The 25,276-nt window shown below is 45.3% G+C and overlaps 1 protein-coding gene across 2 annotated transcripts in view; it reads left to right on the plus strand.

The window, feature by feature from the left end:
* Nucleotides 1–25,276, plus strand: part of Dym (dymeclin) — a 273,725-nt gene that overhangs the window by 189,337 nt on the left and 59,112 nt on the right. For both annotated transcript variants that reach the window (XM_029471781.2, XM_021150437.3), the window contains one exon: nucleotides 20,079–20,261. In XM_029471781.2, coding sequence (XP_029327641.1) covers nucleotides 20,079–20,261 — 183 coding nt within the window. The remainder of the gene's footprint in view (nucleotides 1–20,078; nucleotides 20,262–25,276) is intronic.

Below are 25,276 nucleotides of genomic sequence, written 5' to 3' on the forward strand. Positions count from 1 at the left end.
AACAACTTAACAACCAAACGACTCCAGTTGGTGAGCAACTAGACATCTGAATGGCTCAGTCCCTAGTAAGCTGTATCATAAGGACACAGGCAAGAGGGGACCAGATGATGTCACTGGAGGCATGTGTACAGAAGCTCTGGCTTTGTCATTTGAAGATGCATGCTTGTGTTGCGTGAGAACAGGCGAGCAGTGGAGACACGATGATGCCGTTTGGCCATGGTCCTTGGAACCGGAGCTTCCGAGGGAAATGAGTATAGAGGGACGGAAAAGAAAAGCAATGATGGAGAACCCTTTGATCTTGAATAGAGGTGATCTGTGTGGGGCTTGTCTCTTCTTAGCTTTTGCTGGTCTGGCCATTTTACTTCTAGTCTTTGAACTCATAAAAGCAGTGACCAACCCAACCAAGTAGCTTTGATCACCTCAGCAGTGGCTCTTCCACTGGAAGCCCAGCCAGTCCACCCCTCAGTACCACAGGTAACAGAATGGATGAAGGGAAACTCCCTTGTGGAGAGGCCTTAGAGCTAATAACCAGCAGTGACTTTGTAGCTGTTGGCTTCCAGAAAGAAACTGCTTTAGATCTCATTCATCCCATCCAGGACACACCCACCTATGAAGTGCTTTTACAGAAATCAAAACAAAGACAAACAAAAACCCTGTCTATTTGAGCCTGCTACCAATTTAAATATCAAAAAGGACCTATTGCATAGAACATGCAGGTGATGATAGAGTTACCCGCCTTCCTCCCTGGAAACTCGAGGGCAGTGGATTCTGCTTCTAACAAGATTGCTTTAAAGCTGGTCTTGAAATAGAGAACAGGAGCGTGGTGACCACTCAGGTGTCCGTTCTTTTGCTTTTGTTTCATTTGTTTTTCTGATGTGGTTTGGATTTTGTGTTTATGTTTGGAGACAAGGTCTTACTGTGTAGCACCAGCTCTTCTGGAACCCACAGCAGTCTTTCTGTTTCATTATTACATACTCCATTCTTTTATATTACATTGAGAACTGTATAAAAAATTTGCATTTACATTTTCACAAAGGAGAACTACAAAGATAAATAATAAACTGTAGAAAATCTATATTCTCTGTATGTGAATAATGATAGAAATCTGTTCCCCAACTCCCAAGAGGGAAAAAAAATTAAATTCTCATTTTATAAATCACTAATTAATCACATTGTATGTCTAAGTTTTGGGTTCTACCCTACAAGAGTGGACTGTGAGTTTCCATCCTTTTAAAGCTGGATCGAGAACTAAGTGTATGAAGGAACTGGGGTGATCCCAAGCCTCAGGTATACAGACAGTGTCAGGTAGGCATATTGTGCTGGCTAGTTTTATGTCAGCTTGACACAAGCTGTAGTCATTTTGGAAACGGAAACCTCAGCTGAAAAACTGTTCTCACTAGCCTGGCAATGGGCAAGCCTGTGGGATATTTTCTTGCTTGACAATTGTGAGAAGGCCCAGCTCACTATGGGCAGGGCCGCCCTGGGCTGGTGCTATAAGAAATCAGGATGGGCAGGCAGTGAGCAGCAATTTTCCATAGCCTCTGCATTAGTTCCTGCCTCCAGGTTCCTGCCCCGACTTCCCTCATGATGGAGTATAACCTCAGAGCTGAAGATGAAACAAATCCTCCTCACAACGTTGATTTGGGTTGTGGTTTATCACAGCAATAGGAACCTAACGAGGACAGCGTATCTCAAAGAATCAGTTGTGAGTTGAACATTGAGGACGAGGATGAAGATGTGTCCATTGCGTTTAGGCAAGCAGGTGACGCTTGACACTTGAGAGGGTTTGGTGTCCATGCTAAATGAATGCTGTAGTCACTGTAAGAAGTAGATTATTTTAGTTGAAGTCTAAGAAGTAGGGACCAGCATGAGTTTTCTCCTCTCTCTTCTATTTAGCCTTTCATACTCTGTATTTCTGTTGTTGCTGCTGCTGCTGCTGCTGCTGTTGCTGTTGTTGCTGCTGCTGTTGTTGGTTTACCTAGCTCTATGAAGTTCTTATCTGGGCATTAATTATAGTAGGTAATCTTGTCTAAAATAGCAAGGGAAATGGCTAAGCTGAAGAGCTCATCACACACCACACAGGACATGAGTTCAAACCTTCAGAACCTGAATGACAGTCAGGACACAGTGTCTCGAATTTTTAATGCCAGTGTTGAAGATGTAGAGAAAGAAGGATTCCTGGGACTTGGTGGCCAGCTCTGCTAGCCAATTCAGTGAGTTCCAGCTGGGTTCAGGTGAGAGGTCCTGTCTCAAAAAACTAATGTGGAGGTTCAAAGAAAATACTCCTAAAATGCGAGTATAAGTGTGCTTTGGCTTGACAAATGTTTGTCATTTTCCTATCAAAATAGAGATGAGGAAGAGACTTGAGCCCCAAGCACCAGAGAAGGAAGTGCGTGCTGTCTAACAAAAGGTGACAGTGCCATGTGCACGTGCGCATGTACCAACTCAAAAAGCTTACACTGGGTTTTTTATCTACTGCTTTTATCCCAGTGTCCTTACTGCTCTATTACTTCTGCAGAGCCTTCTGTCCAATGAGTTCAAAGCACTTACCGTCATCAAGTCATTTATTTCTTGGATTTATTGAATGGGCACCCATTGTTCAAAAGCCTGTGGGCGTAAGTACAAAGTTATAAAAGCACACAAATTAAATGTAATGGCACAGGAATAAGAGAGAAAAGCCTGCAGGATTGCCGCTTTGCCTGTTAGGAGTGCTGTACTCTTATAAAAAGGAAAAAAAGAGTAAGAAAGGAAAAGAACCAACAACCTGGACTTCACCCTGTCCTGAGAGCTACAGAGGAATCTGCCCGAGAACCGACCATGCTGTGCTGCTCAGAGGAGCCTCACTGAATTTCGGAAGCATTCTGGAATACACTGCTCCTCTCCCAGACCGAGCTTTTTGCTCTAGAAGCAATGCATAAGAAATTCTTGTTCCCTCCCTTCGTCCGCTGCACACATTCAGACAAAAAGGAATTGGTTGATTACTATTGTCTCAGCAACATCATAAAATGTGAGGCATAGTTTTAGTCTCAGGGGCCCAGCTAAGTCTTGGGTTCATGGTCAACTTTTTAACATATAGCAGGAGAGCTGAGTTGCACGTTGTTGTGGTTATAAAAAGATAAAGGGGCATAAAAATATGTTCTATGGGGGTGTGGTGAGGTGTGGGGGAAGGGGGTATCTCAGCAGGCCCATGCCAAGGCATCCCTTTCCCCTGAGCGACCAGCCACATGATGGTATAGTATAGAATAGAGTTTATTTAGGGCATGAGGAGAGGAGTTAAGAGAGTAGTAGAGGCAAAGACAAAGGCAGAGAGGGGGGGGGCAAGAGGCAAGAATAAGAGAGTGAGGAGGGATCAAGCAGCCCCTTGTATAGTGTGCCAGGCCTACCTGGCTTTTGCCAGGTAACTGGGGTAGGGGGAGAGGGTGGCAGGGGGAGTCCAGACAGAATACCAACACATGTGCTTGGCCTTGATCTGGTGCTGAGGATGGGAGCTAGCACAGAATTTAAAACTGAACTCATTAATTGCATTGATAAAAATTTTCCTTACGTTTAGAGGAAAGAAATATGAGAATCTAGCCGTAGACCCTCATAAAGTAGTAAATGTTTGGAATCACTTTCAAACTTCACTTTACACATAATGTCAGAGTCCTGGCCACAGGAAGGAGCTTGCCCTCACCCGAGAAGGCACACTTTGGTGTTGGTAATCTGGGGAGAGATTGGCACAGACTTCTGATAAGCTTATGTTCCAACCCTAGGTGCTTTCTTCTAGAATGTCCTTCAGCTGGAGGGCTCTGGTGACATGTGGCTAATGAAGTATTACAACCGAAACTGGGACATTACTGTATTCCTCATGCGGGCCTTTCCACGCCTCTCTCTTCCCTTCTCTCTGCCTTTATATTGTGTCCCATAATTCACAGCTCTCCCCACAGGACCCTGAGCCAGCTCCACCTTTTCATAAGATCATTCCCATCTCATACCTGTTAAGTGGGTGGCCTGTGTCATCCGGGAAAGGCATGGTGGCTCTTTGGTTGGCGTTGGCAGAAGCGAATAAACCACATCACTTAGCCTGGTGACAGTCAGACTTCCCTGTCAGCCCAGGTGACAGCTTTGTGCAGGCCCAGATCACAGAAAAGCACAGAATCCTGGGTGAGCATTTGTTCCGTTCCACATTGTCAAAGCTCTTACAGGCTGCAGGGCACTTTCCGCTGGCCCCTGGCTTGAGAGATTCTGTCAATGCAGGCGCCACCTGCTGCACATGTATCTAGTGTCCTGTGGAGTTCTCCCTCTGTGCTTTTGTCTGCCTTTTGGTTTTCTTATGCTTTTTTGCTCAACATGTATAATTTCTCATACAGTTTACTCAAATTTTAACAGACTTAAAACTTGAAGCCACTGAGAGGGTTATAATCATTCTTTAATTTGGCTTAACACACCAGAATTAGAGATAGCTGTGACTCATGGGTAATAACCAACAAATTAGTTCAGATAATGTCACAGCACATTTCTTAGATATTAACCAAATGTGTGGGAAAACTCCGCATCCCAGAATGCTTGCGTAGAGAGGCATTGTTCCTTAGGAGTGCTGTGCGGTTGCTAAAATTGGGTTTTTACTGCCATCAACTACCTCCTAATGTGATGTCTCAGGAAACCCAAAGTGATTTCACAATCAAACCTAGAGCCTTGCTTATGCCGGGCAAATGTTGTACCACTGGCTAGTTAGGACTGTTTTAGCTGACAGTGAGCCCCAAGAATGCTGGGATTGCAGGCACACATCACCGCACCCAACTCAGAGGGGTAGAAGGGGAAGTGGAGGAGGACATCTGTGTGGTGTGCCTTGGTATGCACATGGAGGTGAGAGGGCCACATGCTGTATGGGCCACATGCAGTCCATTGTTTCAGATTCAAGCCAGAGCCTTGTTGCCTTCCCAGCCCTCGCTAGCTTTGTTGGTAAGAACAGATTTTTCTGTAATTGTTCCTATACATATTTAGGTCCTTGCCAAAGTTAAATGAATGACAGTCATTATGAAAAAGGCTTTCTGTTACCCTGTCTCATGTAGAGCAAGAACGGTTCAGTGTGTAGGGCGTGCATCTGAAATAAGGCGTCATCTTCCATCACTAACTCTGGGTCTCGGGGAAAGCCTGGTCTGCCTATAGCTAAATAAAAACCCTGAAGCTGCCCATTTCTCCTCTGCAGACTCCTAGGCCAGCTGGCCAGACAACAGTGGCACTTCCTGTTACCTCAGGCTCATTTCTTTTTCTTTTTTCTTTTCTTTTTCTTAGTAAAGATTAGAAAGTCAGGCTGGAAAAGCAACATTGTGTTTGTGTACTTGCTTATGTTTGGTTTTGCTGAACTAAGGTCTCACTGTGTAGTCTGAACTTACCCAAACTCAGTTATCTTCCCCCGTCTCAGTCTCTTTAGTGTTTGAAGAACAAGCACATACTACTATGCCCATCTGAGAAGTCACATTTCATTGTCACACATTTCTGAAGCCCTCACCCTCATGGTTAGTCATCTTCAAGTCAGACAGCCCTGTAGCTCTGCAGTACAGACAGGCCCTGTGCTTCTGCTTAACAAGACAGTCGGTTTCCCCAGAGGTGGAAGGAGTTGTTTACCTCAGAGCGCTCCATGCACCCTTGGCCCAGCACTGGTCCCATCTCATGAGAGCATGGCTGTGAACACATACCAGAGGCCAAGCCTTGTCCATCCCCAGGGCCCACTTTACCCATTCAGCCCTCAAGCTTAGTAAGTGTGAGGTAGGTCCAGGAAGACGAGGTTTGCTTGTCACCTTGCTCCCAGTAGAAGCCGTGATGTGACAGTTCAGTGAGTTTTAGTAATAAGTGACAGAAATAAACAAATGTTTGAGAGCGTGACATGCTGTAGAAAACATCAACATTACATTCCTTCCTGGTGTGGTCGCTGTGCTTTGGCGAGAAATGGCACCAAGTAAACCTGTGGACACAAAAACTCGGAAAGTTCCGCTTATAGCGCACTCATTACCACAGTGTCTTCTGTGTGAGGATTTTCTTCCTCATGCTCAGAGCGATCCAAGTATGCTAAGAGTCTCCTCAGAAGGGACTGGGGCGGTGGACTGTTAGTTAAGTGTATGTGCACGTGTGAAACCTAAGCTTGGCTCCCCAGCACCCATAGAGAAGGCTAGGTGTGGCAACACTGCCTGTGAGAGTACTTGAGAGGCAGACACTAGGGTCCTGGAGCTCACTGGCCACAAGCCTAGATGGGCATGCTAGCTCTGGGTTCTTGGAAAGATCCTGTGTCAGCAGAGGAAGATGGACAGCAGGAGGGGATACCCAGCATTGCTCTCAGGCATGTGTGTGTGTGTGTGCGTGTGCGTGTGCACTCGCGCGTGCACAGACGTGTACACAGAAGAGTTGCTTATACCAAAGCATTAGGCCAGGGGCCACATCCCTCTTTACAAGTGAGTTATCACTGTGCCATTTTGTGAAGGGTGGACTTCATGTTAGTCACCACTTGTTTGCTTCCTATTTTAATTTTAATCTTTTATTTATTGATAATTTCTAAAAACTTCTTCCTGGGAAATAGAAGCAGATCTTTCTCTCTCTCTGTCTCTCTCTCTCTCTCTGTCTCTCTCTCACTCTGTGTGACACAGAGAGAGAGAGAGACAGACAGCAGTTAACAGAAGATGGGCCCTCCTAACTCAGGACGTGATGACACTGGGTGTCTCTCTGAGGTGGGCCCTCTGAAGCTGGCCTTCCGAAGGGAGCAGATATTCAGTTCTACTACCCCCACCCTCAATTGATTTCATAGAATACGAACATAAAGAATGAAAATTTTGAATTTTTAAGCATATAATCACAAGCAACAATAGTTGGAAATGGATTATGTATCTTCTTTGGGTGCCTTTGAGGTTTGGAAAATATAAACCCACTCATATTTGTACTGGGGATATCTTGACACTTGCTATGGCAAATGTTCTTTGTTAATATAAAGATCCTCAGACTGCTTTTAAAATCAATTTCTACCATAAGAAATAAATTGCAAATTTAGCGCAGGGCCACCTCCTAAAGTTTTTGAATGGTAATTGCTAGGCAATAGGCAGTTCCCATGGCAACATCAGTGAGCCTTGCTCTAATTGTACGTACAGACTGAGTCACCCCATTGCCGTTGCCCTTGACTGCAGTGTGGGGCTGAGTAGTTATCTGGACAAAATGCGGGCATTGTCCCATTCATTAAGCAACTGTAACCACAGCGTTTGATCATCAAAGTGCTGAATGGGTTTAAGTCAGGCTGTCTTCAGTTAGGGTCACCTGCATCAGTTATGGTCACAGCATTATACTTAGAGTATTTTTAACATATTTCTAAACAAATTAACTGCTTATTGTAACAATAATATTTATATTTTTTAAGTTCTCAAGTTTTCAGTTTTAATGTACATTTTTACTTCTCAAAAAGCTCAATATATCTTAATATTCTGCTCTTAAATGTTTTCTGAATTAGTATTTGTGTTCATTCTGCATTTTTAAGATTTTATTATGCTAATTATATGTGTATGTATGTATGTGTGTGTTGGTATGTGTGCATGTATGTGTTGTGTATATTGCATGAGAATGTGTATTAGTGTGTGAGTATGCGTGTGTGTTGGGGTGTGTGTGTGTGTTGGGGTGTGTAAGTGAATGTGTGTGTGTTGTGTATGAGTGTGTGTGTATGTGTTGTTCCTCCATGTATGCATGTGCTAGGGGTCGGCGATGTTAGATCCCTGCAGCTGGAGTTGGAGACAATTGTAACCACCCAAAATGAGTTGTGGGGTCAGAGCTTAGCTCCTCTGGAAGAGGGCCGCTTCTCTGAACCCCGAGTCTGCGCTCCCCCTCCCCCCCACGTCAGCCCGCCTGTCCCTTCTCCTACCTCACAAGTTTGAGAAGAGAAGCGTTACTCTGCAGTCTCCGACCGCTGGAGTTCCCTCTCTACACCTGACAGGATGATCGTGACTGTCTCCTCTGCTGACTTACTGTGGCCACACGGAGACTCAGCCCTGAGGCTTTTTACTACAGCCTTGGATCTGATGTGCATGTGCGAAATGGACTGTTTTGATGACCCTGGTCTTTTACTTCTGAATGAACTTTCCCAGACTTAGAAGCCATACTTATGTTTCTGATTTAAGAAGGAAGGAAATGAGGGTTGGTGAAGTGGCTCAGCGGGTTAAGGTGCTTGTGGCTGAGTCTGATACCTGAGTTCGGGAAGCACATTTGTCCCTTGAAGGAGAGAAGTCACTCTTAGACGTTGTCCTCTGATTCTCGTGCTCACACCTTGGCACGCTCGCTCATGCCCCTCCCCTCTTTATACATTAAGTAAATGAAGAAATAGCACCAAAAAACTGTCCTTTGGTCTAGAGAGATTGTTCAGTGGTTAAGAGCACAGGCTGCTCTTTGAGAGAACCTGGCTTCCGTTCCCAAAACCCACATGATGGCTCACAACCATCGGTAACTCCAGTTCTAGAGGACCCAGCAGCTTCTTCTGGCCTCCAAGAACACAAAGCACACATATGCTACACATCTGTCCATCTGTCCATCCAGGTGAAGCCTAAACCACCCAGTCAGTCACGTCAGTTAGAGAACCATCTTAAATGCTTCTGTAGTCTTGTGTGTTCTCTATAGAAACATTTACACTTTTGCTAAAGTATTTTATAGTCAGTTCTGGAATTTTATCTCTTCATACTTTGATATACATCTCCAAAAACAATGTCATTTTCTTTATAGTATCACACCATTCTCACATCTAACAAAAGCAGTAATATTCCCAAGGCATCATCTCATGGAGCATAAGCCTATTTCTTCTGAATTCTCAGAAATGGCTGTTGGCAGTGTGTTAAATTAGAATTAAGATTCGCACGTTTGGTTGTTATGTCTCCTAAGTCTTTAAATTAGAGCAATCCACTTCCCTTTTCTCCCCAGCCATTAACACATTGCAGAATCCCAGCCACTTGCACAGCATCTTCCCTATTCTGAGCAGGGCTTTTGGTTTGGTTTGGTTTTGGGTTGGGGGGTCAGTTATCTCTTGTTGGCCCTTTTAACTTGCTCTCTGGTCCTAAGTCGTGGAAGTGAGTATTTACACAAAATGTTTGCACAGATTCAAGCAGATTTGTCTTTGTTGGCAAGAGTTCTTCACTGGAGTCCAGCTTGCTTCCCCCAGCGGATTGGACAGTTCCCTTAGTCCTGTTCTGTGGTGGACACTAGATTGGTTTCCCCAAATTGCAAACTCACCACCTTGACTGTGATTGAATACTGGACCTTAATTAGGATTCAAAGAGATTGTAGAGGTGATGCCCTCATCCAATAGGGCTGGGGGCCTTACAGGAAGAGGGGTACACCAAAGTCTGCCTGACTCTAGCTGTTCACAGAGGAAGGCCTTGGGGCCACACAGAGAAGGTGGCTGTCTCCAGGCTGTATGTCTGTCCATCTATCTCCCCTGCTGCATGTCAGTGCTTTCCCCTTCTCTCTTCAGCAGTGTGTCCATTTCTGTCTGCACTTAACAGAAGCGGATATTCTGCTCCGGTGCTCAGAGCTGGACACAGGCTCTGCCTTTATTCCACTGTGGCCTGCTTCCTTTGGGTTTCCCTCTGGTTTATGTCGTTTACTGTCTAATTTTACTGTTTTTGGTATGATTTTCCGTCTTTGCAGGGCTGGAGCGGGTTCAACTGTTAGGAGCACACCCTGCCCTTGCAGAGGACCTGCACCCACACCCACGCACATGGCCACACAGAGACACACAGTTAAAAAGTTGTGGGTTTTTGTTTGCTTACTTGTTTGCTTTTTAAATCTCTGAGCGTGGTCTCACTGCAGTCCTGGCTGGCCTGGGACTTGCTGTATAGTAAGGTTGCCCTCAGACTCACAGTGATCCGCCTGACAACGGGGTTTTTTGTTTTTTTAAGAGACTGGTTTTTTTGTTGTGTTGTTTTTCATTATTCTCTCTCTCTCTCTCTCTCTCTCTCTCTCTCTCTCTCTCTCTCTCTCTCTCTCTCTCGTGTGTGTGTGTGTGTGTGTGTGTGTATGTGTGTACAAAAGAACACCACAGAGCATACGTGTGGGTCAGAAGACAATTCTTAGGAATCTGTTCTCACCTGCCGCCTTGTAGGATCCATGAGTCACGCTCAGGTCACTTGGGGCCTGCATGTGACAGCCTCAGTCCGCCGTGCCACTTTCCAGGCTGCATCTGTCTTTTGAATGCACTTTCGGTTGCAGCTCTTCAATACCAGTTACGTGGGCTCTGAGCTATTCATGTTTTCTGGGTGATTTGCAAGGCTTCCTCCTCTGTCCTTTACTTTTTATGTATATTGCTAGCATTTCCCTTGTCGTCACTCTTTCTCCCACGTATACAGTCCCTACTTTGATTTCATTAAGTCTCTTTCATTCAAAGCTGGTTTTTTTTTTCTTTTAAGAGTTTTGAGCCCCACCCCGGCACACACACACACCCTTCCTAGCTCTCTATGAAGCTTATGAAATAGGTTTCTCTCCTTTTTTTCCCCTTTTCAGTTTTCTTTACATTTGGGTTGACTTGACGGCCCAGCTGGCCACCCTTCCAGAGGCCCACCCGGTTCAGTTCCCATCACTCCTGTGGTGCCTCACAGCTGTCTGTAACCCCAGTGCCAGAGGTGGACCACCCTCCTCTGCACTCCTGAGGCACAGGCATAGGTGTGGTGCACAAGGCGAAAGTGCTCATACCTGTAAATAAAATTTTAAATGGGGGAAAGGACATTTTAACTTCATTTTACATTTTAAGTCTTTATATTCTAGGAATCTTTTGTTGGAAAAACAGATTAGAAATCCATCCTTCATGGTCTGTGGTGGTTTTGTTTTTCCACTTGATTGCTTCTGGGGCCAGATTCAGTGCCCTTCCCTCTGGCAGGAAATGAGTCTTAGAGATTGCTAACTTTTCTCACTTTTCTCCTGTTCCCGAGTCCTTGCCTGCCTTTCTCTTCTGCCTGTCTGCCCTGGAGTAGCTCTGCCCAGCGTGTTGCTATGGTGGAAGTGTTGGGGAGCCCTGCTTCCTCTTCTTTTTCTCTCTCTTTTTTTTTAACGTTGTATATTAGATGTTTTCTTCATTTACATTTCAAATGCTATCCCCTTTGCTAGTTTCCTCTCCTCTGAAAATCCTCTGTACCCTCCCCCCTCCCCTGCTCCCCAACCCACCCACTCCTGCTTCCTGGCCCTGGCATTCCCCTATACTGGGGCCTAGAATCTTCACAAGACCAAGGGCCTCTCCTCCCATTGATGGCTGACTAGGCCTTCCTCTGCTACATATGCAGCTAGAGATAAAAGCACTGGGGGTACTGGTTAGTTCATATTGTTGTTCCTCCTATAAACCTGCAGACCCCTTCAGCTTCTTGGGTACTTTCTCTAGCTCCTTCATTGGGGACCCTGTGTTCCATCCAATAGATGACTGTGAGCATCCACTTCTATATTTACCAGGCATTGGAGAGCCTCACAGGAGGCAGCTATATCAGGGTCCTGACAGCAAAATCTTGTTGGTATATGCAGTAGTGTTTGGGTTTGGTGGTTGTATATGGGATGGATCCCCAGGTGGGGCAGTCTCTTAATGGTCCTTCCTTCCTTCCTAGCTCCAAACTTTGTCTCTGTAACTCCTTCTATGGGTATTTTGTTCCCCCTTCTAAGAAGGAACGAAGTATCCACACTTTGGTCTTCCTTCTTCTTGGGTTTAATGAGTTTTGCAAATTCTATCTTGGGTATTCTAAGTTTTTGGGCTAATATCCACTTATCAGTGAGTGCATATCATGTGTGTTCATTTGTGATTGGGTTACCTCACTCAGGATGATATCCTCCAGAATTTTATAAATTCATTGTTTTTAATAGCTGAGTAGTACTCCATTGGCATTGCAAGCTGGTACAACCACTCTGGAAATCAGTTTGGTGGTTCCTCAGAAAATTAGACATAGTACTACCGGAAGATCCAACAATTCCTCTCCTGGGCATATACCCAGAAGATGCTCCAACATGTAATAAGGACACATGCTCCACTATGTTCATAACAGCCTTATTTATAACAGCCAGAAGCTGGAAAGAACCCAGATGTCCCTCAACAGAGGAATGGATACAGAGAATGTGGTCCATTTTCACAGAGGAGCACTATTCTGCTTCCTCTTCTTGCACTGCTCACACAGCTGGGCTGGAGTGCAGCGCCCAGAACCTCATGCAGCAGCCCCTATGAGGTGTTCCTCTGCCACTCCTTACAAGAGCCGGGCTTTCCATGCAGTTCATTTTATCTCATTGGCTTCCAGAGTCATCCCTGATAGGTCAGGAAGACTCTAGATGTGCGGCTTTTCTGGTGTTCCTGATAATAGAGGAAGAAAGGCATTCTTTGCCACGTTCCACCTCCTAAGGAGGAACTCAAAGCCATTTCCTGGTCTGCCATCTTCCACCACACCCCCTTTAACTCACAGAGCCCATCTGAAGGAACTGAGCACAAGAAAGTGATGTGCTTAAGACAACAGCAAGCCAGGAACTGGAAGCCAGCCCAGGATGCCCAGGCTGACCAGTGCTCCCCCACACACACCAGGTGCTGCTGTGCTCAGCATCACCGACTCTGAGGGTGAGTGTCCAGCTCTCAGGCCTGTGCTGGTCATTCTCTCAGATCTCTGTGTTTCTGTCCTCCTCAGAGCTACCAGTGACTACTCAATGTTGTGAAGGAATCAGAAGCAAAATTTTAATTGTATTTGTTCGAGGTCACTGAAGATTTTTTTATGTTAATCATATTTTTGGTAGCTAATAAAATTTGTGGAGTAATTTTTCCACTTTTTATGGAGACTCAGCTGTAAGTAGTGATTTTGCAGATGACTAACATGGTTGACTCAGCAGAAGTTGCTGAGCTGAGGAGAGTAACACTGGCTCTGGGCTCACCGAATAGGAAGACAGACACTCATGGAGTCAAGGCATGAAGAGCAGGCGGGTAGGGGTGTTCGTTGCTTGGTTCACTGCTTTCTTTGTGGGCAGGGCCCATCTTTTCCAGAGTGTTGTCTTACCAGGATTTACTCAAGATTTTACTCTTTATCAAGTGTAGAAGGGTGTTTTTCACAAGAATTCAAAGCTGAGTGCAGACTCTGAAGGTGAGTGAGCATTTACATTGTCAGGCTCTGGCACAGGCGCTGTCGCAGCTGCCAGCAGAAGCCCGGGGAAGGTGGCCTGCTCTGCTCTGAATGGCACCCAGGGCAGAGAAGCCACTGCAGGCGTCCGCTGGAGCGCAGCTGCCCCAGGCTGCGAATAGTCCCCAAGCCGCCCTGCCTCCAGCTCCCTCCATCAGCCCCGAGCCGCCCTGCCTCCAGCTCCCTCCATCAGCCGCAGAGTTGGTCTCCTCTCAGAACATTCCTTCTTTTGTGAATTGTCTGTCCAGTTTCCAGTTGTGGGAAACTGAAGTTAACCAATGTCCCCTAGTGGCCACAGTTATCTTACTTCAGTGCCACCGGTGCTGGCACTATGGTGTGATATAGATCACTTGTCCCAGGGTTCTAGGCAAGGCCTGTGGGTGACATTCAGACTGTGTCCACACGAGGGTGAGGAGGAGTATGGGTCTCACATTCCCACCCAAGAGAGGCACGCCAGAGCTTTGCTTCCATCCCACCTGCCTGCCCCACTCATTAAAGTCACCTATTGTCTCCCTTGGTTCCAGGATTTATTCTTGGGCTGTGATCTGTGTGTAATATAAAGCCAGTTCTTTCTATCACAAGCTGGATGTTTTGGGAGAGATCCAGTTGTGGCTAGAAATAACATGGTCACAAAGCTTTTCAGTGTGTGTGCCAGTGAATTAACAACATAAAGATAACAAGTCTATCACCAGAGCTTGCCTTTGAAGGCAGGAGCCCTGCCTCTGCATTTCCTCCCCCTCCCGCCTTTGGCAAAGTCCCATTAATTTTGTTGAAGGTTTTATTTTCTGCTGAAAATGCAGGAAATTTAGACAACTTTCTTGGAATCCCCCCAAAACTAATACAAACAAGATACATATGCTTCTCTTAAGGAAACTAAAAATAAATGATTTGAAACTGTATACATTCCCTCTTAAAAGGAAAAAGAAGTTTTTAAAATGAGAGGCAGCTCTGAGTATTGTTAACTGGGTAAAATATTCCCACAACTGCCAACTGAGCCATCAATATTGAATTATTACTTGACACAGAGTTGTCGGACTCTCATCCGTACATGGACAGAGACTGGGACTGATCGCCCTGGGTCCTTGTTTCTACACTGGAACTGTGCGCACATGCTCAGAGGCACATGTGTGCACACACACACTGTGGCTTACTGACTTGGTCTGGGCTCCATTCCTGCCATGCAAACTGCGTATCCTGAAAAGAGCAGATTGTGGATGAGGAAGGCACATGGGTTTGTTCTGAGTCCTAGGTTGCTCTAGCCAGGAGCCCATCATGTGGCTTCTGGTTTTGACGCATGGATTTCCCCTGTAGCTCAGACTAGCCTAGCTGAAATCTTCCTGCCTCTACCCTGAGTGTTTATATTAAGTTTGTTTTCCTGAGATATAGGGTCTGGAACATGGCTAGCCTGGAACTCACTATGCAGTATGTAGGCCAGGCTGGCCTGGAACTCACAGAGATCCTCCTGCCTCAGTCTCCCAAATTCCGGGATTAAAAGCATGTGCAAGCACACCTGACTATCTTTCTTAGTTTTAAATGAGCCCCAAAATTCCTTTCATTATTTTATTTTAAAATTTTGTTTTAAATGTGGGTGACAGTTTGCCTGAATGCATGTCTGATACCCCTACAAGCCAGAAGCAGATGGCAGATCCTTAGAACTGGGTTATAGGTGATGGTGAGCCCCCATGTGGATGCTCAGAACTGAACCTAGTCCTCTCTGAGAGCCTCAAGTGCTCTTAAACACTGAGCCATCTCCGGAGCCCTGTGCTTTCATTACACTGTAACTGGCTCTTCAGGGAATACTATACAGAAAATTGATTTACACTCTGTAATACAGTAGGCTTTATAAAAGTAATATCTTTTAAAAATCTAACCAGTTCCTTCAATTCTCTCAGCTGCTCTTGCTAGAGATGCTGTTTGCTGCCATCTGAGGTGGCTGTCGGGCCAGTCAAACATCTAAATCCCAGCAGTCTCTGGAGTTTGAGGCTTGATCTACAGAGACAGATTTCCAGGACAGCCAGGACCACACAGAGAAACCCTGTCTTGGGGGAGGGGGGGGGACTAAGAAATATTATTTCTGTGTTCTTTGGCTTTTTATTTTTCTCATTTAATAGTTGTCTTAGGGTTTTACTGCTGTGAAAAGACACCATGACCAAGACAACTCTTATAAGATCAACATTTAATTGGGACTGGCTTACAGGTTCAGAGGTTCAGTCCAGTATGATCAAGGCAAGAACATGACAGCATCCAGGCAGGCATGGTGCAGGAGGAGCTGAGAGAGCTACATCTTCATCTGAAGGCTGCTAGCAGAATACTGGTTTCCAGGTAGCTAGGATGAGATTCTTAAAGCCCACACCCACAGTGACACATCCACTGGAACAGGGCCACACCTCCTAATAGTGCCAGTCCCTGGGCAGAGCATATACAAACCACCACAGTAGTAATAGCTAAAGGAAAAAAAAAAGTGTCATTGTTGTGGTTGTTGTGGTTGTGTTTGATGTTGTTGTTTACTTCAAAGTATACAAGTTCCCACTTGGAAAGCAGTGTGCTTCTCCTGGAATCCCCTTCTGCACCCTATGTTGCACAGTGTTAAGGGCTTTACGAATGCTACTCAGCTGTTAAAAACAATGAATTTATGAAATTCTTAGGCAAATGGATGGAACTAGAAAATATCCTCCTGAGTGAGGTAACTCAGTCACAAAAGAACACACATGGTATGCACTCACTGATAGGTGGATATTAGCTCAGAAGCTCAGAATACCCAAGGTACAATTCACAGACCACACGAAGCTCAAGAAGAAGGAAGACCAAAGTGTGGATGCTTCAGTCCTTCTTAGAAGGGGGAACAAAATACCCATGAGTGGAATTACAGAGACAGAGTGTGGAGCAGAGACTGAAGGACACCATCCAGAGACTGCCCCACCTGGGGACCCATCCCATACACAGTCACCACACACAGACAATATTGTGGATGCCAACAAGTGCTTGCTGACAGGAGCCGATACAGCTGTCTCCTGAGAGGCTCTGCCAGTGCCTGACAAATACAGAGGTGGCTGCTCTCAGCCAACCATTGGACTGAGCACAGGGTCCCCAATGACGGAGCTAGAGAAAGGACACCGAAGGAGCTGAAGGGGTTTGCAGCCCTATAGGAGGAACAACATTATGAGCCAACCAGTATCCCCAGAGCTCCATGGGACTAAACCACCAACCAAAAAGCACACATGGAAGAACCCATGGCTCCAGCTGCATATGTAGTAGAGGATGGCCTTGTTGAACATCAATGGGAGGAGTAGCCCTTGGTCCTGTGAAGGCTTGATGCCCCAGTGTAGGGAAATATCTGGACAGGGAAGTGGGAATGGGTGGGTTGGTGAGCAGGGAGAGCAGGGGATGGGATAGAAGGTTTTTGGAGGGGAAACTGGGAAAGAGGATAACATTTGAGATGTAACTAAAGAAAATAGCTAATGAAAAAAAAATTTTTTTAAATGCTACTGAAACAGAACTCCATGGAAAAAATATCTACTGAGGCTGAGAGGTCAGCTGAGGTCAGCGACTCCCACTTAGCATGCTCAGGGCCTGGAATTCAGCGCCCGGACCAGTTTTTAAAAACTGAGTAGCATGGAATAACATGATTAAATAACCTTTGAGATCTAAAGTAAGTCCTGGGATTTGGATGGTACTGTCATTAAAGGAAGTACTCCAATTAATTTATGCTAGGGTTTTTTTTTTTTATCCTTTTTCAAGTAGTAATTATTGCCTAATAATGCTTTTTTAGAAATTAAACAAAACGAATTTTATTGATTTTTTTTTTCCTGTCAGATATTATGGGTACCTGCCTCAGGATCCAGTGAGAGTGGCTGGCGACTTGGTGATTCAGATTAGAGTGTATTTAGTGGGATAGTGTTTCTTGGAAATTAGAATTAAGCAAAAGTTTGATAATCTTGTCTTTAGCAAATCTGAATTCCCCTGGCATGTAATTTACCCTGATTATCTGCTTGGTGCCTGGAAGCTGCAGTTGATCCTCCAGTGGGGATGCTCAGACCCACAGAGGAGTTTCTAGGAAACAACATAGGAGGAACTCCGGCTGTTTCCTAAAGGATCATTAAAGTGGTTAGCAAAGAACTGTTGCTACTTAAAATGGAAATGAACTAGTTGCCAGAACTGTGTGCGGTGTGTTCAAGAATAGACTGGTTGATCCCTGGGATGAACGGGAGGGAGGGAGGGAGGGAGGGAGGGAGGGAGGGAGGGAGGGAGGGAGGGAGGGAGGGAGGGAGGGAAGAGGGAAGAAAGCAGTATGGCAGGGACCAGCAGCCGCAGCCTTGCTGCCCGGAAGCTTCAGAGCACACCTTAGGATCACACAGTAGGCCACCTAATTCATGACTGCACCAAACAATTACCATATTGAAGAAAATAACGTATCTGAAAATTCTTAGTACAATTTTAGGGACATAATTAAAACCGACCATGTAGGTGCTGGCTTGAAGGCGACCCTTGGTCTTTCTCGAGAGTCAGAGAGAACCCTGTGGGAGTAACTGTAACTGGCACCCAGCCGGTGCAGCCTTGGAGCTGCCTAAGCTGCGCCCCCTGCGTCCAGTAGGACGGACTTAGGTGCACTCATTAGAATCTCAGCTGAGCTTGTCGCATGCATGCCCTGTAAGTTTTAGAGTCAGCTTTATATTGAAATGTTAATGGTGTACATTATTTACAGTGTCACACGGTAGAAGAGATATTGGTAAAAAGTTATTGTAGTTTATGGCTTGTTCTAAGTTTGAACTTCTAAATTATATGTAAGTTATCATTTTTGTTTCCTAATCAATTCATAACATTAAAATACCAAAACCGTCTTACATTCCAGTAAAATATGACATCATATAAAATGTCCTTCCTTTGTTTCCCCCAACTGTAATTTTAGTTAATCTAAATGATAGAAACTGTATTTTCTTGCCATTTAATTTATATATCTGCAGCTAAACTGTAGTAATGTAGTCATACATTAAAGGATAGCATTAGAATTTGCCAGAGATCCAAGCATGGTGGTATATTCCTTTAATCCTAGCATTTGGGAGGCAGAGGCAGGTGGCTCTCCGAAAGTCTCAGGCCAGCCAAAACTGTAATAGAGATATCCTGTCTGAAGAAAAAAAAGGGGTGGGGGTGGGGGGCAGGGCTACTTACCAGAGAAACAGTAGCAGAAAAGTTCAATGGAATACCTAGTAACCACTGATGCACGCTGGCCTAGAGATGCCACCTGGAGGCTCAGCATCTGAGAGGAGGAGGCAGAGAGGCAAAACCAGCCTGGTGACACAGTGAATTCAAGGCCAGTCTGGGCTACCTAAAAATCAGTCCTTAAAAACAGCTAATGTGGGGCATGCTTATTGATCTTGACGCATTAAAGTTTCCACTTTACACTTCCCTGACTGGTGTCTTAGCTTGAGATTAAATGAGCAAGTCCTGGTTGCTTGGGGAAATGACTTAAAGGTTGGGAATAAACTAAGCTATCAGCACATAGTTAATCCTGGGAATGTGCATTTAATCTGTCAGGACTTACACTTAACTAAATTGATGTGTAAAATCTTCATTAGAATGAAATTTGGCATCTTGGCATGCTCCTGAAGTAATTAACTATCAGGTTAGGTTTCTCTAAAATGACCTCAGAAAATCCTGACACCCATTCCTCCTCTAAGCAGGCAGCTGAGTGGACGCTCGCTCTGACAAATGTGGTTGTAATTTACGAAGCTGGAAGTCGATCTCCCCCTCTCCCCCTTTGCTCTGAAAACATAAACTTATAGATGCCTCTAAAATGAAGGTATTTGAAATGCATAGCTATGGCCAAAACTGAGGTCAGTGATGAGCCCCAAACAGAATGAGCAGTTTGGGGATGGAACAGATTGACCGATGAGATGCTGACCGTGGGGCCTGGGAGGAGGCCATGGGGCCTGGGAGGTCAGCAGTTGATGGTACCACACTGGAGAGCTTCAGGGAAGGGGCAGCGAAGGCACAGTGTACACACACACAGACTCACAGACACACACACACACAGATACACACAGACACACACACACAGACTCCCTGCTGGGAAGAACTAGGCAGATAGCTCAGCAAAAGCCTCTCTAGTTGCTTGCTTTGAGTTGCTGCCTTGCAGTTATTTCACAGTCAAGAGTCCAAAAGACTGTTGTCTTCATTACTGTCCTCATCACAAATTCCTGAGCAACCCCCAACCCTAAAAAAGAAAATCAGTCTAGGCAAAGAAGAGCTTGGCTCACAGCTCAGAGGAACACAGTCCTTCATGTGGGAAAGCAGCGTGGCAGAGCACAAGGTGACCTGTCACGTTGGAGCCTCAGGCTCAGCCCATCTTTCTCAGTTCCCCTTTTTACTTCAGTCTCCAGCCCCCGCCCATAGGATGCTGCCACCCACATTCAGGAGTAAACCTGGGTTAAACCTCTCTGGGAATTCCTTCAAAGACATAGCCAGTCAAACTGATGACAGGGACGAGCCATCACAGCTGTGAACTCTGAGGAGACAGCAACAGAAACACGGGCTAATGTATGACGTTGAGATGGTGGTGCAGCCCACGGGGGTGTGTCCTGACATGATCACTTTTCTTGTAGTGGCTAAGACTTCAGGACTGGCTACGCTGTGGCTGTCTAATGATTTAGACAGAGAATACCAATAAGGATCTGCAAATGGGAGCTAAATGGCCTGCACGTTTTCCTCTGTATTGGCTAATAACCTAACTTAGTATATGAAATTCCAGTTATCCCAAACTAAGTTAGTGCCATTTTAACTTTCATGTTACTTTTTAGTAACAGATGAACCTAACTTTAACATTCTTGACAAGATCTTGAAGGCCATACCTGTGTAATCCTTCCAGTGCTTTTGAAATTGTCACTGTCACTTGCATTTCGGTTACTTCTGTGGCAGGGACCAAAACACTGACTGCTTGTTGTGGTTTCCTTTCTTCACAAGGCACAGGACCTCAGTGTCATTGAAGAAGTGATTCGGATGATGCTGGAGATCATCAACTCCTGCCTGACAAATTCTCTTCACCACAACCCAAACTTGGTGTACGCCTTGCTTTACAAACGGGACCTCTTTGAGCAATTCCGAACTCATCCCTCATTCCAGGACATAATGCAAAACATTGACCTGGTGAGTGTGCACAGAGGCCTTTAGTCTCTGTTCTCTTATTACTTATCTATGACGTAAGAGCCACTGCGTAGCCCAAGTTGTCTTCAGACTCAAACAAGAGTCATCATCCTCTTGCCGCATCCTCTGAAGCACTGGGATCTGTAGGTGTGGGCACCACACCAATCATGACTCCTTTTTGAGTGCTGAAAGTGAGAGCGTTCAGTCTAGCGAACTTGTCAGAGTGTGTGTGTGTGTGTTAAATATCCACACTTAATAACAAAGTTATGGTTTCTTTAATACAATACTATATTCTATCTTACTGAATATTTATCTCATTAATATTTTTCTATGATATGGTCAAATCTGAACTAGCACTATAGACCAAGCTGGCCATAGCCTCAAACTCATAAACATCTCTCTGCCTCTCTGCCTCCCTGCCTCTGCCTCCCAGGTGCTGGGATTAAAGGCATGTGCCATCACTGCTTGGCAAATATCTCCAATTTCCATATCTATCGGGCCTATATTGTAGATGTCCTAAAATAGATTTAACCATTATTACATTATTGTACACTTTCATTGTTTCCAGTGTTTATCAATTTGTAACTAATGAGCAGTTTGTAAATAAATTATCTCACATTTCAGGTTATAATTTGGGGCTCTTTTTGTTTGCTTGTTATTCGAGGCAGGGTGGCTCTAACGCCCTGCCTGAAGGAGACTTCCATTTATTGTCTGTCCCCACCCACCTCTAAAGTCTGGGTCACAGGTGTACACTACCATGCCTAGCGTATCTTCTGGTGTAGTTTTAAAACTGGAACTTTACTGGTTCACACCGTAAGAGGATATCTGTATTTTCACAATCAGTACAGGCTGCCAAATAGCTTTCTAGAAATATGATATGATTTCTATATCTGTATATTGTTATATGTGTCCACAGGTGACCTATAGGACACTTAAGTGTTTGTCACTTTGAGGGTTAAAATTTAATATTTTCCATTTTTATAGTAAACATATGGTTTTTCATCGCTATTTCACTTTTTCTAGCATGCTTAAACATTTTTATGTGTCTGAACTTCTACCTCCTGTTCTCTCCCAAAATGATTTTGCCGAGTTTTTTATTGCTGTATTAGTGATTTCCAGTTCACTAGGGTCCATAAATATTTAAGTAGCTAGTATGATTCAGAGTATACATTTAACAGTTAACTTGTCCTACAAGCATGGATAGATAATTCCTCTGCAGGCTCTGTATTTATTGCTTACCTTTCTGTCACTATGACGAAGATGCCTGAGAGAACCATAAAAGAAGTAAGCTGTCTTTCAGCTCACACTTGGTAAGATTCCAGGCCTCAGTCCTCAACCTCACTCGTGAGCTAACAGCAGAACCTGTAGAGGAGGAGACCGGGCCGCATGGTGAACAGGGAAGCAGAGAGTAAAGAGAGAACCGAGGACCAGGCTCAGCCTTCCAGGCCCAGCCTGAAGTTTATACACCTCCCAGGATGGCCCACCAGCTGAGCCCAAGCTCAGCACCCGACCCTGGTGAAGTTGCCGGGTGATGTGTAGCACACCCAAAAGTAACACTTTTGCCAGGCCAGGTGTGATGGTGCAGAGCTTTAATCCCCAGCACTGGGGAGGCAAAGACTGGCATCTCTCTGAGTTTGAAGCCAACATGGTCTACAGTGAGCTCCAGGGCTACATAGAGAGCCAGGACTACTCAAAACTCCTGTCCGTTTTCTCTTGGGTTATCTGTTCCTTGTTCATACTGCAGTTATGCTGCAGATTTTAACCTTTCTCTGGGTCTGTGCAAATGTGTGGCCACTAACACAGCTCCAGGCTTCCTGGCAGAAGCAGACGCCTCTCAGAACGTCCGAAGGATCAAGTGGCAAGCACTCTGCTCCTTCTCCCCTCGGCCCCTGCTGCCTGCTGCCCCGACTCTAGCTGATGCGCCTGAGCATCTGGCATGGCCTTGTGGGAATTTCTTCATTGTTCTCCTTCGCTCTGGCTGCTTCCCGTGCTCTCCGACTGCCGTTCTCTGCCGTGGGGAGAGCACGTATACTACAGTCGTTCTCTGAGAGCACTGTGTACTGAATGCACAATGTACTGTACAATAGAGTGGTGTTTCAGGATATGTCTATGTGGGCTGAGGATATGGCTCACTGGTTACAGTGAGTGCCATGCAAGAGTGACAACTGGCGTTTGGATCCTTAGAACCCATGTAAATGCCAGGCGGCCATAACAGCCCATCTGTAATTCCAGTCTTGGAAGTCAAAGAAGAGATTCCCTAAAGTAAGGTGGCCAGAGAGATTAGACATATTGATGAGCTCTGGGTTTGATTCACGTAGCCTGCCTCAGCAAATAAGTGAAAATGAGGTGGTTTGAATGAGAATGGCCTCTGAAGGATCAAATATTTGAACACTTGGTCCCCAATTGGTAGAACTGTTGGGGAAGTATGAGGAGGTATGATCTTGTTGAAGGCCACTAGGAACACTGGGGACAGACTCTAAGTTTTCAAAAGATTTAACATCCTCCCAGTGACAGTCTTTCCACCTACCCTCTCCCCTTCCTCTGCACCTACAGTCATGTCTCAGAAGGTGAGCTATCAACCACTGCTCCAGCGCCTTCCCTACCATGAAGGTCATGGGCTTTAATCAGCTGAAACCATAAGACTCCAATTAAACACTTTAGCCTGGCCACGGTGTCTTCTCACAGCAATAGAAAAGGAACTGGGGCAGCGACCAAGCTTGATTTCCCATAACAACCTAAAGCCTCACAGACATGTGTTCACTTGAGTGAACACACGCAACACGCAAACACACACACACACATATGAAAATGGTGGGAGAGGACTATATGCGTAGTGATTAAATATTCTCCAACATGAGTCATTTCTTTATGTTGAGACTACTCATAGTTTCCTTTTCTAGATATTTTGAGAACACAATTTTAAAAATATTTTCATTTCTGATGTGTAAAAGTATTTTTCTCTTTTGTATGTGTATGTGTGTGTGCATGTGTATATGTCACAGCAGGTACGTGTGTGCCATGGTCAGCACCTCTGGTTGGTTCAGCTTTCTTTTTTCACCACTGCACATCACAGGCTGCCCGACCCACAACCTCACAGTGCTTCTCCTGCCTCTCGCTGGGCTTGCACACTTGCACTGCCATGCCCAGCTTCATTTGTCTTTTGAGAGTCTAAATTCAGATCCATGCCCACTAAGCCATCTTTGTGGCCCCCAAAATGTTTTGTTCTTCCATTTCTCTGGGGCTGTGGGGTTTCTTCATCCTTTGCTTGGGAAATGTCATGGCTTCATGCACCTTGCTTGTCATTGGTCACACTGGATGCGTATTCATTGGTGTTGAGTCTGGGGGAGATTACTTCTCCCCTGCTGTTTCTCTAGGAACCTTGAGAGCCTCCTCTTATCAGGACCTTGAAACCTTACTTTCTCTCGATAATCAGTATTCCCAGGTGAGAACTGGCAGGCTCCCACCAGGGCTCTGTTAACCCTGTCTGCAGGGTCCGAGGGCTGAGTTAGAAGGTGGTTGATCCCACTTGGAATAGGAGTAGGGATTCCAGACTCACTGCACAGGTGTAACAAGTGCTGCGGCTCCAGTGGAAACTGCTGCTACAGACTAGACGTGGGCCTGCCCTGCAAAAGGCTGTCGATGAAGAGAGATAAAGTTGAAGGGAGGGAGGGAGGGAGGGAGGGAGGGAGGGAGGGAGGGAGGGAAAGAAAAATACCATTCTGTTTCCTAATGTAGTGGTACAAACCTCTGAACCCAGCATTCAGGAGGCTGAAGCACAAGTATCATGAGTTCAAGGCCAGCCTCAGAAACACTAGGAGACCTTAGAGGCAGGAGAGGAGAGAAAAAAACTAACCCTTTGCCAGCAGTTTAAATTAGTGCTTTCCTTTATCCCTCAATTTGCAACTAGAGCAAACTATGGAGCTTCATCGCCTCCTTTTCTTCCTCCTCCTCTTCCTCTAATTCCTCCTCCTCCTCCATCTCCTCTTCCTTCTTCTAGTTCCTCCTCTTCCTCTCCCTCTTCCTCCTCCTAACCTCGTGTCTGCACCGTGTGGGCTCGCACCCCAGCAGCAGGTGTTCTCATGGTTGCCACTGCCGTAGCCATGATGCAGAAGCCCAGTGAACATGTGAATTTCTTCAGCTGAGCCTGACATTTTAGGCAGTTCTTTATATCCTCACCATTATAAGCTAGTGTCCCACATAGACTTACTGGTATTTGCATACTTGAGAACCTCCAAGTCACATCTTAAATACACCTTTTCTAGAGAGCAGAGGGACAGGCCATTGCCAGGCAATGTTTGTTTAGCATGCAAGAAAACTTGGGTTTGGTCTCAGCCCTCAGTTGGGAGCACAGAAGTATTTTTTCTGATTCCAAATTCTCCTTAACTGTGGATTTAATTTTCATAAACTCCTGCTTTCATTTTGTTTAAATGTTAGTCTAGATGGTTTGCCTACATGTGTGTATGTGTACCATATGCATACAGTGCCCAAGGGGGCCAGAAGAGCAAGTCACAGCTCTTGGGACTGGAGATACAGTTGGTTGGGAGCCACTATAACCACTGAGCCATCTCTCTTCCTCATAAACTACTTTAAAAATTGATACCTATTAGTATTAATGAAACCATGAAACAAATTATCACCCAAGGGATAACCATCTCAAATTGTCCCTGCCTTCTGAAATAAGGTGATTTTTGAAAACTGTAGACTGTGGTTTATAATTTAGGATTTTATGTTGTGTGTGCTCTGGTATAAGGAAGGAGTACAGACAGGGATGGGAGATGTAGCCCCAGCTCTGCTCCTCACCCTCCCACCCCCACCCCCTGTGCAGACTGCTCCTGAGTCAAGGACTAGTCTGCTGGCTTCGAGCTGCTCTTGCCCAGAAAGCAGCTTTATAGAGCAGACTTCATGAGACAGATTCATTTCTGGTCCTTGTTTGTACCTTTTTGGGAGCACGAAGCTCTTACATTTAAGAATCATGACGCTCTTGAGTTAAAGGGCTAACAAAACCCTTTCTCGATGTG

The sequence above is a fragment of the Mus caroli genome, unplaced genomic scaffold, assembly GCF_978045245.1.
Source record: "Mus caroli unplaced genomic scaffold, Mus_caroli_1 scaffold_19, whole genome shotgun sequence".
NCBI classification, from domain to species: Eukaryota; Metazoa; Chordata; class Mammalia; order Rodentia; family Muridae; genus Mus; species Mus caroli.